The sequence below is a fragment of the Oryzias melastigma genome, linkage group LG15 (assembly GCF_002922805.2).
Source record: "Oryzias melastigma strain HK-1 linkage group LG15, ASM292280v2, whole genome shotgun sequence".
Classification (NCBI taxonomy): Eukaryota; Metazoa; Chordata; class Actinopteri; order Beloniformes; family Adrianichthyidae; genus Oryzias; species Oryzias melastigma.
Window position 1 is genome coordinate 25,388,503 of NC_050526.1, and position 14,631 is coordinate 25,403,133.

General features: G+C 38.9%; 1 protein-coding gene across 2 annotated transcripts; it reads right to left on the reverse strand.

Moving 5' to 3' along the window:
* Window positions 1-1,408: 1,408 nt before the first annotated feature.
* ppp1r21 (protein phosphatase 1, regulatory subunit 21) lies at window positions 1,409-14,151 on the reverse strand. 2 transcript variants are annotated; one of them, XM_024297528.2, is made up of 22 exons: window positions 13,525-14,151; window positions 12,138-12,206; window positions 11,274-11,420; window positions 11,057-11,161; window positions 10,823-10,987; window positions 10,676-10,734; window positions 9,937-10,031; window positions 9,477-9,529; window positions 8,980-9,129; window positions 8,810-8,911; window positions 8,637-8,725; window positions 8,418-8,554; window positions 8,170-8,262; window positions 7,828-7,955; window positions 5,943-6,092; window positions 5,749-5,841; window positions 5,251-5,505; window positions 4,928-4,963; window positions 4,716-4,832; window positions 4,439-4,537; window positions 3,020-3,148; window positions 1,409-2,484 (listed from the first exon to the last, which is right to left on the reverse strand). In XM_024297528.2, the coding sequence occupies exons 1-22, from the start codon at window positions 13,582-13,584 to the stop codon at window positions 2,455-2,457; spliced, it is 2,361 nt and encodes a 786-aa protein (XP_024153296.1). In that variant the 5' UTR covers window positions 13,585-14,151; the 3' UTR covers window positions 1,409-2,454. The 2 variants fall into 2 exon arrangements, with proteins under 2 accessions (XP_024153296.1, XP_024153297.1); XM_024297529.1 differs by having other exon boundaries at window positions 11,057-11,158; window positions 13,525-14,150.
* Between the last annotated feature and the right edge of the window lie 480 nt (window positions 14,152-14,631).

Consider the following 14,631-nt stretch of genomic DNA (forward strand, 5'->3'; position numbering starts at 1 on the left):
TTTTTGAGCTTTTTATTTTCAAAGTATTTTACCAGTAAATAAATCAATAGACGCTGGCTGTTTTTTATTTTTACTTTTTTAATGTTTTTTTTTTTTTTTTACAAAAAGTCATCACTTTCATTTGTTTTTATATATTTGCTACACATCTGTATGCGCCTATTGAATTGATGACAAAATCAATGTTTTGCCTTTTTTTTTAAGTTTTGCAACAAGTGGAGGATTTTAATCAGAAGAAAAAAACAACAGTCAAACTGCAGGACCAAAGAAAGAGAAACAAAAACTATTATATTATACTGATTAATTTAAATGCTTTATTTTTAAATAGGTAAAATTGGAATGAGTTTATTTTCAAGAAATCAAAACAAAATAAATAAATAAAAGCTCAACAGAAAATGTCTAAAGGCCGACATAGATTTATCAAGCATAGGATAATTAGTCATATATTTACGGGAAAAAATACACATGTAAACGTTGGCATAAAAACTTTTAATCATAAATAGAAATATTTTCACTTACCGGTATACATGCACATGACACATTAAATCCGTTAAACATTAAGTATGATAACTCCTACTGTATTTTCCTTCACATATTTACCATAATCCAGTTCATTACTGACTATTTTTACTTTGCCAGTTCAAATGCAGATCATTTAGCAAATCCATAAATGAAAATAAATAATTTTAATCAGAAATTCTGGCTTAGGCCATCTATATAGCATATTTTTAAAAAGTTTTATATAGAAAAAATAAGGAAATATCTTTATTTGAAAGCTCAAAATATGACAGCTTTGTTGAATCAGTTTGGAGGTAAAAAAAAAAAAAAAGAGTAGAGGATAAACAGCCTGGAATTTAGATGTTCGAGGTGGAACTCAGGATGATTGCCTGGAGCTCTCGTCTTCAGCTCAATACTGTCTGAAAGGCAAAAAGTCCACACTGAAATTTAAAGCACAGAAAAATGATGATTGGATTGAAGCACTTTGATGACCCAAATGGACCTCCGGGTTTGGCAATCGAGGAAAGCTGAGGTGACAGCATGAGACGAGATGATGAAATCCATCTGCCTCACAGAAAAACATCTGAAGCCTCTTTTATCCTCCTAAAAACAGCAATTTTAGTACTTTCCCTTCTTTCACCGACAAATCTGTTTACCGAGACTGGATCCAAATGACATTCTCCTCACAAGCCAAGTGACGACACCAGAAACTGAAGTCGTGCTGTAATTTTTCCAGGTCCAGTCAGCGGCGCCGCCTCATTTCCCAGTGGTTAGGGTGTGTTAAAGGCTGCTTTGGTCGCTTAAATTACAGACCCCGTTCAATCCCCATCTAAGCTCCCAACTGCAGAAATGCAGCTCCATACATTTGGTTAGAATAATAATCAACCAGGTGAACAGAAGAGCCAACAGCATGTCCATTTTGAACAAGATCTTTATTCTGTTACACACGTTTCTATGTGCTTTATTTGAACACAATGTGAGATAAAAGTTTTCCAGTCGTTTTCGCTCGTGTTGGCAGGTTTTTGCCATCAGAACCCGTAAACAAGATGTTTGAATGAACTCCTTCCTGACACCGAAGACAGAGGCGGTGATTTACAGTAATCCACCTTCTGCCGTGACTCACAAATTTCTTAAGCAATGCTCAAATCTCTCCGACATGATTCAGTAAACTAGCTTGTTATTGCAAACACAAAAACTAAAAAGAAAAGAGTGCAAAATAAAGATTTTCTTTGTCTCTGAATACATTTCTCTATTCATTTCAATCAATGAAACATTATAATTTAGCTTGAAAACTTCGTCCACTCTTGCTTTGGGGGAGAGAAGATGTTTTGCGGCAGAGCAACTCTGAAGACAAAATGATTTTCACAAGCTTCAACATGTCCCTTCCTTTCAGGAAAGTTATGTTCTTCCACCTCCAGAATACCAAAAATGCTCCCAAGGTGAGTGAAGAACCCAAGTCAAGAGTCCATGTTCTGATTGTAAAGCACAGAGAGGCTCTGCTTTCTTGTGGATGGAGTTTTGCCCGACCCTGGAACGGCCCAAACAAATGACGTCAAATGAGATAGAACCCAAAGGTTCTGCACAGTATGGTGTCGCCGTGGCACAAATAGACTAAACTCCTCACATGCAGCCACACTGATGTTTGCATAACTGAAGATAAGCAGACCGGGTTGGATTTTCTCTATCACAGACACTCAACACATAAACAGGGTTTGGTCTTCAAGTCTGGATTTCAGTAAAGATTAAAACTTCATTTGTTTCAGCTCTTCGTTTCCTCTCAGTGAATGTCCCGACGGGGAACTTCAGAAACCATTTTCACCAAAACGTTTGATGTTAAAGAGGGTTTTGCCTCCAGGTGGTAACTGAAGAATCTGGAGCTCCTGTAGACATCCAGTGTTGGTGTCCTGCAAGTCTCACATCAACGTTTTCTCCTGATGTGTCCAAGCAAACGGAGCATCTCTAGCGGCCCTTGTTCTTTTTGGTATTTACCTACAAGAAACCAAAAGCATAAATGATCAGAAACAAGTGACTACATATGGTCGCTAGGTCTTAAGAGGTTAAAAGGGCAAGACATCACAATTTCTCAACAAATATTACCCAAACAAATTCTGAAAGCCCCATTGGAAGATTTTTAATTACATTTAACAAGAAAAAAATCCTCTTAGATTCTATACTTTTGACTTATTTTGAGAAGGACAATATTTCCGGTGAATTCTTTCAAATTCTAAAAGCAAGCTCAGGCTGGTTGGCGTCCTTCAATAGAAAATTGCCGGCTTCAGATCACAACAAGTCGTGGCCTGTGACTGGCAGATGTGAAGCCGGGGGTGTGCGTACGTGCAGGGACAAGCACCGCTCAAAAACAGACCTCTCCTTTGCCGCAGCTTTAGCTTAATGACCTTCCGAGATGATTCCAGCAGGTGCTTTTCCCTCTGAACCCCTCACGCACTCCGCTGTCTCTTTCTCTGCAGAGGCAGATGAAGGCCGACCCATTTCCAAACTGAACTTAAATAAGTAAACTCTCTACCTTGCTGCCCAGCTTGAGGGTGTCGATCTCCTCCCTCTGCTTGCTCAAGGTCTCATTCATACTACAGAGGTGGTCACTCATCATGCTGAGCTGGTCCTCATAGCTCCTCTTGGTTGTAGTGAGCTCATCCTGTGAGACGTAATTCTGTTAGAGTCTGGACATCTTTTTCTTTAAAAAATAAAAATAAAAATTGTACGTATTTGGAATATTAAGCTACAGTGGTTCCTCGTTTTAGCGCAGTTTTGCAGAAATGTTTTTGGTGCCATTTTATTTTTTAAAGAACATCTATATGCTAATTTGGCAGTAGAACATCAGCTATCAATCTTCTTTACGTCATCTCTCCTACACAGAACGTGTTCATCTTAAAAAAATGAACATAAATCTATGGTTGCAAGATGATCTTTGTTTAAAATCTATAATATTTTAGACTTGATTTTCTCTGAAGGTTTGAACTTTATCTTTCAGTAGTCTCTGAACTCACCCATTTGCATAGTTTTATTCTAAATTTACCATGAAAGTTTCAAAAAGTTTCTAGCTTTGAAATTTTTGGATTTAAAAACACATAAGTGTTCAGGCACATAAATAGATGCGACCCTCCTTAGAATAGATCCATTAAACATTTCAGCCTATTGGAGCTTAAATACTTTTTTTTATTTTATTTTAGAGATTTCACATTGGTTTGACTTTGCCTTCATTTTTGAATTTATACATTTTTATTTCATCTCTACACACTTGATCTTTGCTATATGACAAAGACTGGTTGATCTCTGTTTATGCTATTTCTTTCAGAAAAAAAAGATAAAATTTAAAACTTGTAATTTAGATTTTTTTTGGACAGTTCGCAGTGGAATTATTGTGTAATATACTGAGCTTAAAAAAATAAGCTCAAAGTGAAAATCTGAATGTCTGTCTGAGAAAAGTGTTTGAAGTGTCTAAAACAGGGGTGTCAAACTCAATCGCACAGGGGGCCGAAATCCCAAAAACACCTTGGGCTGCGGGTCGAACAGGATAAATGTTTACTGAATACACTAAAAATCAATTTTTAACTTTTTAACATTATTATAAATGAAAACAGGCAGGAATATTATTCCAGAATAAATCAACTTAAACCTTAAATAACTTTCAATATTTTACTCTCCATAAAAATATATTTTGTCAAAACTATACAAGTTAGAAATAAGTGCAAGATAACATCGGTCTATTATTAGCAATAAAATAAAATAATATGACTTGGAGGGCCGGATATAATTACCCTGAGGGCCGGATCCGGCCCCCGGGCCTTGACTTTGACACGTTTGGTCTAAAACATGTATAATAGTTATAAAAAGTAAAGTTGATTATTTTGCAGATTTCACCTATTGGAGGTTTTTTTCAGAAGGAAACACCTGTGCCAATGCCATTTTTAGTAGTTTTTTTCACCTGTAAGTGTGAGATCTTCTGATTCGCCACTTTGATCTCCTCACTCAGTGTCTCTCTGGCCTTTTCTGCAATGGTTAATCTCTTGGCCAAAGCACGACACTTAAAGAAAAGGAAACAGTACAACATTGTTGGTATCATCACTCAGCACAAAATCTCAACACCTTATAGTCTGAAACCAGAATAATTGTTCCTTCAGTCCAACAAAAACTTAGAAGGTTGACCTGAAGTTATGAAAAAAATGTTAGAAGCTATGTAAAAAAAAAAAAAAAAGTGTCACCTCGGAGTGAAAGTGCACAGCTTTGCTATCAGAGATCTGGAGCTGGGTGGTGAGTTCTCCCACTCTGGACATGTAGTGACTTTTTATCAGCTGCTCCCGGGACTCCTCGTCTCCCACCTGCAAACACAGACACAACATCAAGCATCCCCTCTGTCCTCGCTCAGAAAAATGTCTTCCAGAGACTTCTTTTAGTCAAATCTGCAGCTACTCACATCTTCAACTGCAGGTGTGGTGCACAACATTCCAACCTGGTGGAGAACAAACATTGAGAACTCGAATCAGCGGTCAGATATAGACGGAGGATAAACTAGATAAGAAGAAACTAGGAGTTAAAACAGGAAATGGAGTTCAGTTTGAACTGAGTTCCTCTTTTCTGCAACATCAGCACAGTATGAGCTTTACTAAGCAAACACTGAAGGGGAGTAACAGAAAAGAAATAGTGCTGCCTTTGTAATAGCTAATCGGGACACGAGCGCCACAAGCAAAGACTTCCTGTTCTGTCAGAAACAAACAGCAGCTTGAACGGTGACGGTACCAGGCTGGTGCTCTGAGTCGTCTGCTGCCCTGCGGCGTGCTGCTCCGTCTCTGCGTCCTCGTGGTTTGGCGGTGGTGCGCCTGCTGCCGCTCTCTGGGAGTCGGGGCTCCCCCCCAGAGCTGCCGCGAGCTGCGCTTCCAGCTCTGCAATTCGCTGGTTCTCCTTCTCCAGTCGCACCTTCCCCAGCTGGGCCTCCAGGAGCCAGTGCTCCTTCTCCTGCTCCAGACGGGCAATCTTCTCCAGACTCTGCTGCACCTGCAGGACGCAGACAGTGCGCATGAGTGGACGTATGGAGGATTCAAACATGTTGATGAAACTAAAGCACATTTTTGCACAGACTGTTTAGCCTTGGGTTTGAGAACGACCGCCTGAAAACCATCTGCAGCCTTCAGCTTTTACATTTCAAAGGTGCTCTTTTTTATCCTCTGTACATCTTTAGATGCTTCGTGAATACCAAAATGTTCAACTAAAAAGCCCTTTGGGAGCTGGGGGTGTCACCTGCTGGGTGAGGCCCTCCCTGCTCTCGGTGGAGCTGGTGAGGATGCGACGGTTCGACAGGGCTTCTCTGTATGGGACAGACGGGGCTCTGGGCTGAAAAACAGCAACAAAAGTGTTCAGGTTTTCAACCCGGCAACAAAATTACAATTAGAATCAACCTAGTGAAAATCATCATCATCAAAGAACTTACTAACCCTTTTAAGAGCTTGCATATAGGCAGCAGCTCTCTTTTTGTTGGCAAGCATGCTCTCTGCTTGCAAAGGGTTGAGTGTGACTGCGCTCCCTCTTGGACTGTAGCCTGAGGATGTGAAAAAGTCCAAGTTGTTGCTGAAAAAAGTAGCGATCTGCAACAAAGAGATCCGTCATGAACACATCAATCCCACGGGATATTTTTGACACCTAGCAGAAGAAAGAGCTCTTTGATCCTTGCAGACATTCAGCAGAATATTAAGACCACATATCACGACTGTCCGCCTTAATAATAAGTCTTTCTGCCTTTGAGCAGCCAGCAGCTGATGTAGAAAGTCTCTTTCAAAATTTAAATATTACCCCGAGTCCTGCTGGTTTGACACATTTGCTGCTAAGTGTTCGCCTCAGAGTAAAAATATGACAAAAATTAAGTTAGGTTTTACAGAAAATAGTTCAGTAAAACTGTTATGGGGTAAAATCTGGTTACTTTAAAAGTAAGATTTTAAACTAAAAAAAATATGAAAACAGTTTTAACCTCAAAATTATACATTGTAAACTTAAAGGATATATTGAAAATGTATAAACCAGCTCAGTGGCCTTGTGGAAGAGTGTCCACCCTGAAACTGGGAGGTAGTGAGTTCAAATCCACAACAGAATCACACAAAAGACTTTATAAATGGGATCCAGTGCTTGAGACTTAGCATTAAGAGGTTGGATTAGGGGGTTAAATGGTTCCAGAGAGCGGCTGTGTCTACAGCTTACCGCTCCCCCAGGAGATGGGTCAAATGTGGAGAACAAATTTCACACACCTAGGTCCGTAACATGTAATGGGAGTTTAACTTTAAATTTAAAACTTCAATTAAAAAAAAATCTAAAAGTTTTAATTTAGACTTTTTGCTTTCGAAGATGATCCAAATTTTACGAGGTGGGGGGTGCTTTGAGTAAATTTTCTACCAGCACATGATTGACATTGTGTGAAAGAGGTTGTGCTGATAAACCAAACTTTGGAAAATCATCATGACTATTGTACACCACATCAGAGGGGGGTGACAAAAGTCATGCCCACAGCAGATGCAATTGTGCAGCCAGAATTACATAATCAAAATATCTAACACCAGATAATCAATCATGGCTCGGTAGCCAATGGGCTCAAAGCCCCGCCCCCCATGTAAAATTAGGGAAAGGGTCTGAATTAAAACTGTAAACTAGGAACTGAAAGCAAAACAGTAAAAAGGCAAAACAGCAGCTGTTACCAATAAACATTACTCTTCATTTGGCTACATACAGTTTTAAATTTTTTATAATTCTTTCAAGTTTAGAATATATAATTTTGAGATTGAAATTGTATTAAAATGAAAACATTTTGGTTTTTTGATTCATTTCATTTCAAAATATCGATTGAAAAGGATCGTAAGAAACACGCCACAAGCTTCCTGCTCCGCTCCATTCTGATGCATCCACTTGTAGATTTTCCTTTTCCTTGTCTAAGTTGGCATCTGCTCAAACTACAGGGCTGGACAGCACTAATACTGGTCACCATTTTTGTTGCACTTGTAATGTTAAGTTGAGGGTGTGAGGGGCTGTAAGCTAGCAAATGAATCGTAAACAGGTGATGGGAAGTGGGGGTGAGGTTGCCCCACACCAACAGTCCCGCCCACAACTCAGAGGTGAATTTCTAATGAACTCCTGCCACTCTGCAGAAACTATTGTTTATTTATTGGCTAAAAACGGCATAATTATGATTAAAATCCCGATGGGAATGCTTTGAAAATAGATCAAAAGATAATTGGAATGGGTCTTTATGCTGATCCCTATTTGACCCCATACACTGCTTACTTAGACTGGCATGGGGGTAAAAGCTGGCTGCAGTCTGCCCCCTGCTGGTCATACCTTTCCAGTGCTGCTGGTCAGTGAACACAACGATCCGAGGAGGCACTCTGTGGTGGTGCAAAGCTTCTGAGTGATGGTGGGGAGCTCCTGCTCCAGGCTGGCCTTCTGGTTGTAATGCTTTGACATTTCTGCAGAAAAGAGACGTTTTCACATCATTTTGTGAATGCAATCATAATACCCAATTTATATTCAATTAGATTTAAATATAAATCTAGGATAAATACATGCACATGGATAAAACCAGCATAGAATCAAATAAATTCTTGTTTCTGCAAAAGCCCTTCAGTGTGAAAAGGCGTCTTGCTGTGTGTTGAAAGCTTTGGGTTAAGAACTGTTGCTAACCTTTAACGGAGTCGTGAAGACTGTGCAGGCAGGCAGCCAGCTGGGTAAAAACGGCTGAAATGCTAGTCTGTGGCATGGCGTCCTGCCGAACACCTGTCACATCACACACACCAGGAAAATTAACTGTTCAAAACATCCATTCTTCATTAAAAACACAATTTTTTTTCCAAATACGCCTATTACCTATATAAAAAAGAACCTACATCTGGTGTAAAAGCTGTCGGAGCTGAGGGTTAGATGTAACTTACAGGGTAAGGCTAAGAGGTTGATGTAGTTCTGCAGCTTCTCAAAGACAGATGTAACTTTCTTCACGTCACTCTGTAACTCCTGGTTTTTAGCTGTCAGAGCAGCTGTGCACAGAGGAGCTTCGCACTCTTCCTCCAGGCTAGAATGAGGTTGAAAGAACAGACATCAGTGAGTTCTCCTCCCCTCCAGCTTCCTATCCTCTCACACGGACGAGCGTCGACCTTTTCAGCTGGTAAGGAAGAATCTTCAGGAGGAAGTGGGCGTAGGAGGAGAAATTTACAGCAAAATCCCTCAGCTTGACCACAGTCTCCTTTTGTTTGAGAGAAAAACAACATAAATAATGTTTAAGAGATGGCTAAAAAGACACAAAAATGGTCTCATGTTGAGGACTCACCAACGCTGTGACTGTGTCCTCTGTGATGCTTTGGTACAGCTGCACAAAGCTGTCCTCCAGGGGGCGCACATACACTGCGTTCTCATGTAAATACTGAGAAAACTGGAACACAATAATGAAGTCCACATGTAAAAGCTGTGTTTTCTTCACTTCTGCATGGGCTTCCTCACCTTCTGGTTAAGAGGGGAGATGGGCTCAATGGAAGAATCCAGAGGGTAGATGTGTATGCGCTGCTCTGTGTAGGAGTGGAAGTTGAGAAGAGCAGCCACCAGGTCCTGGATGAAGCTCAGGGCCTGGCTGGCCACGTCCCGGGCCTTCAGCTGCAGACAAGCAGCAAGAAAAGAGTCAGCACAACAACGCAGAGAAAATGCTCATTTATATGTTGTACCAACAGTTAACACAATAAAGGTTTTAATGAGGGAAATACCTGGAAAAAAGCTGAAGAAAAACATGTTTATATGAATGCTGATTTTTTTATTTGTTGTTCTATTTTGTCTTGGATTTCTTATGGCTTACACTTACTATTCTAGCTTTAACTCTTATAAACATACAGGTCAAAGCCTGAAAACTGTTTTTAACTGAAAAAGGATCTATTACACAATGGAAGTATAAATAGAGGATCAACTCTGTTTTAGGAGCGCTAAAGATGTGTTTGTTGTCAACCAACCTGATGTCTTCGGTTGTGAGCAGGTACGTTTAGACTGTTGTAGTCGCTAAATTCTGCAAAGAAAAAACAAAAATCCCTTCAACCTGACAGAAACTCGGATGCATCGACTTTCATGATCTGTTAAAAACAGTTTTAAAGATATATCCCATAATGCAGTGTGTTTGGTGTAAGATAGGGGTCTGCAACTTGAGGCTCTGGAGCCATTTATACTTATAATAGTAACAATAAGATAAATACAAATCAGTTTCTAATTTTTTTTAAAGGGCAAAGTAAGACTTTGTGAATTCTATTGAGTTGTGGATGGAGATAAATTGGCCTGGATGGATGTTTAAGTGTTAAAGGTTGCAGACCCCTGGCATGGGGTTACACAGCTTACAACAGGGCGGCATGTTGTTTATGGGTTGAAGCGTAGATGTCGTCTCATTGTTTTGGTCCGTGTGGCCTGATGCCAGTTACTCACTGGTGTCGTTGAAGGGCACTTTCTCCTGGATTACACTGCTGCTTTGTTTCATCTGCCTGTGGAGCTCCGACTGACACCGTCTCAACTGCTGCTGACTGTAAACAGACAAGAAAATGACACGTTACTGAATACAGTTCAGTAAGAGATGATGAATTCAGTAAAAATATGGGATGAACAATGAATTTTGATATTTTAGGAAGGTTTTTTTTTTAACAACAACATTTCCTCATTTGAAGTGTTTTATCAAACAGTGGTTTGTCGTTTATTGTGAGAGTTATGTCCTAGAAATCACCCGCAATTGGTGAGATCCACAAAGTAAAAATATAGATGTTTTAAGGCTGTAAAACTCCTCACTGCACACTGTTTACACTTTTCTCAGACAGACATGAACATATTCAGACTTTTTTAAGTCCTACAGTCAGTCAGGATGCAGACCACAATGAACTGTAAATAAAAATGAATAAAACATGCAAAATTGCACTAAAAAATGAGCAAAAAAGTGAGACAGCAAAAGGTAGGCTAAGTAAGAATGTAGCACAGTAAAACACAGAAGCCTACTGCAGATTTAATTGAAAATCTGTGTCAAAATTGATTAGATCTCACAGTAATCAGTCATTTCGAAGTGTGATCATTTATAAAACATCCTACGTTTTACATATATTTTGTCTTAAATTAACCTTATATGCAGTGCCTGCAGCCTCTGTTAATACATTTATAAATGAAGTTTCAAAAGGTTTACCATTCTTCCGTTCGCACTCTGCACTCTTTAGCTTCCCTCTCCAGACTTTCTGCTTTCACCTGTCACAAAAAACAGTCAAATCCCTTTGAATTCACTTTGACAAAAGTTAAAACAACATATTGGGACAGAACACCAGGTGACTTTCACCTCTAAGCGTGCTTTGTCCCCCTGCAGCCGCTCAATTGTCTCCACGTATTTTTTAGCGAGTCCGTCCACGGCGGTTTGATGCTGCTCGGCGCCTTTCTCCAGCTCCTCAAGTCGAGCTTTGAGCTCGGCCTCCTTCTTCCGGTGCTGTTCATCTGCTTCATAAAACTAACAAAAAAAGCAATGAATGAAGAAGCAACATTGTGAAATATAAAATACTGAGATGAAGCTGCTAACCTGAATGTGAAGTCGTTCGTTTTCTTCTATCTTCTTCTGCAGGTCTTCGTTAAAAACACTCTGAGTCTGCAGGCCGTGCTGGGAGGGAGAGTCTGCTTTACTCTGCTTAAAAACAAAGAAAACCCCATCACGCATGCACAACCTATAACCTGAAGACTCACAGTCAGTCTTAACGCTGACACATTCATGAGATTTATTGTATGACCATCATTATCACCTTCCCCTTCTTCCCCTTGGTTTCACTGGCAGTTAACTCCTCTTGCAGCAGCTCCACCCTCTTGGCCAGCTGCTGGTTTCTGAAGCTGAGGCTGTCCATCTCCTGCTCTTGCCTCCTCAGACTCTGGTCTCTTTGTTTCAGCTGCTCCTGTAAATGTTAAACAACAAAATCCCAACAGAATCAGAACAGAATCGCTGCTGAAAAATCTTATGATTTATGGAAAACAAGCAAACAAAAAAAAGTTTCTATTTTATAAGCCTAAAAATCTATCAGAGGTAAAAAAAAATGTGAATTTCTTCTCACTACAGTTGTAGTGAGAAGAGTGCCTTCAATACATTCAAGCATAGTTTACAATAATGTCAATATTTGTCTAATTTAGGGTTTAAGGATGTTATTCCTACTAATAATGTGTATAAATGAGCCTAATAAACTGTATAAATGTCTAAAATGTATAAATATTGTTACGAATAAAATGTAACAATAATAGTAAATATTGGTAGCCCGTTATCCGACATATTAATTTGCACTACTCCATAAATTACATGTTTCTAAGTAAACCATTTAGTGCGTCATTTGCCATAATGGTGTATTAAACAAAATACTAATGTCTGAAACAAAATAAAAAATATCTGAATAAATATGTCATTAAATATGATCTAGTTATACGACTGAAACATGTTAGCAAAGTGCACTGAGGTTCATTCAGACCATACAGAATAAAGCAACCGAATATCTTAAAGGTGTGCAAGTGAAACACTGAAACCCTCATGGGCTAACATTTCAAAAACTAAAATCTTTTCAGAGATCAACCAGTATCTTCAGATGTGAATTTAGACAAAATGATTATTCTTTTTTGCATTTTACCTTCAAAGTGGCAGAGTTTGCTTGTTCATCTACGACTGCCTTCTTTAGCACTTGGTTCTGGGCTCGGAGCTGTGGAAAAGTAAAAGAATCGTGACCATAAGTACGTTTGTTATTTGTTTTCTTTTTACTTTTGAGGTGCATTGCAAATTTTTGAAACTTTAAGAAAAAAAGCCTATATCTTGCATTTAACTATAAGCTTATATTTATCCCATATTTTTCTTTTTTATTAAACATCACTAAATATCTTAAAGGAAATACTATTCACTAAACTGGCAGTTCTCACACAAGTACTTATTTTTTAACAGAACAGGAGCTAACATGAGTGACATTTACAAAGTCAGCACTTTCTAAACAGGATATGAAGCTTGGCTAATGGGAAGTTCAGAGATGAACAGGAAACAGCTCACACTCCCCCTGATATCAGCTGACACCGACAACAAGGCGGCTGAAAACTACTTAGAAAAACGGCCTATACCGTTGAAGGGGGAAAAAAACTAACCTCTTACAGTGAACGCTTAATTTACAGGCTAACATGCATTTCTGTATATCACAAAAAACATAAAAACCTTAAAATTAAACACATTAATTAGTGATTTGGCCTTATTTCAGAGTCTCTGCTTAATAAAGAAAACAAGTGGCCAAGTGTGCTAAAAAAATGCACTGTCCTGTTATGCAGAAAATACTTTATTTTTGTTCAAGAATCATTTTTCCAAATGAGAGTGTGCACTTATTTATGGAGATGAACTGTGTAGGCATTTCAGACTGTAATGATTGTTTTACTTCAATGTTTTTAGTAAACCCAGATAATTATGCAGACATCAGTTATGAGACATTCCCTTCAAACATATGACTAACTGTTAGAATTAGGATTCATCCCAAAATAATAATAATGACACCAAAACACACATTCATAAAGATTCACAGCAGCTTGATGTACAAAAGATTGCATCTTATTTTGGTGTAGCAGTCAAATCCTAAAATTATCAGCTAAACTAAAACAATAAACTCACCACCTTCCAGTAGCTCTACCTTCTATAATAGAAGAAAACTATTTAAATGTCTGCAAAATACTGAACAACCCAGCGAAAATGCTCTTGATCCACAACAGACCGAGCCTGTATGTGACAGTGACCTACATTTACATCCAACTTCCAGTTTATATCACCTCAGTAAAGACATTCCCCTCATAATAATTCTCTATGTACAGAGCAATGTTTGGTGTTTTAGTGCACTGTTTATTACCAAATCTTAACTAGCTAAGGTTAGTGACCTGTAACTAAGCATGTGACCAACAGGCTGGACAACATGGCACACCACACACTCCATTTCAAACTGGCAGCAGTTTTCATTTTTGCTCAAGTCTAAGAAACATAAAGGTTTTGCTTACCTTAGAATACTCCTGTGCTAGCTTGCTGTACTTCGTCTGCAGGTCCGTAACATTAGCCATTGTCGTTTTTTTCTTCTTCTTTTTGTCAATAATCGTCTATGCTCGTTTAGGTTCTTATATATTTTAATTGTCCAGTGAATTTACAGCTTGAGTGTCAACCCAGATAATAAAATCAGGCGGACAAACCCATCGGTTCCGCTAACTCGGAGTTCTACTTTCCAATGGATCGGGACACATCGGGACGGTTATGAGTCCCGAGAGCTGAAGAGTCTCTGGATCATCGGATTTCCCCCGCTAAATCATACCCCAAGCTGGGCGACACTTACAGTAAACAGCGCTGATAGGACTAGTTGGCCGCGAAAGAGCTAGCCGGCTGCTAACTAGCGACTTAGCAAAACAAATCCCGAAAGTGAGCAGTCCGTTTGTGTTAATTTCATTTAAAAAAGAACCGTGTCGACTACAGCGTACGCAAATAGTATATAACAGTGAATGTGGCCGCTGACAAGCCCCCGGAAGAATCCTAAATAATTCAATCATGTGGCGGAATAAATATCAGCTTTTAGCTAACCCGCAAAACCCAACCGAAGTCAAAGGCGACCGGAAACACCAGCGGTCGGGTCAGAGTTCAAAAGGAATACCAGAATGGAGGAAGGGTGCCACCTAGCGGCAGAAATGAAAACGGCAACAGAAAAGATGTTTGAATGAATCAAAGTAAAGGAAGATCTTTTTTTTTATCTGCAGACATGTATCAATTACATGGCTTGTGATTCATATCATTATTTAATAGAGTGTAACATTAAATTTTCTGAGGATAATCAATAAGCACTATTTTGTTACTTGACAAAAACTGATAAGAACTGCATAAGAACAACAATGCAAAAGTTTTAATTTAATAATTCAATGGGATTATATGAGTTTGCTTATTTCAACTCCTTTTCAAAAAAATAAATCTACTTGACTTTAGTTAATAATCACTATATTTAATGCATCTAATGTGAGCTAAGTGCATGGTATGCAATATTGAAAAAAATGAGTAATTATACTGCAAGAGGTCATCATCTTTTTACATTTTTGTTAATTTTCCTTTCTAAACAATGCATTTCTTTA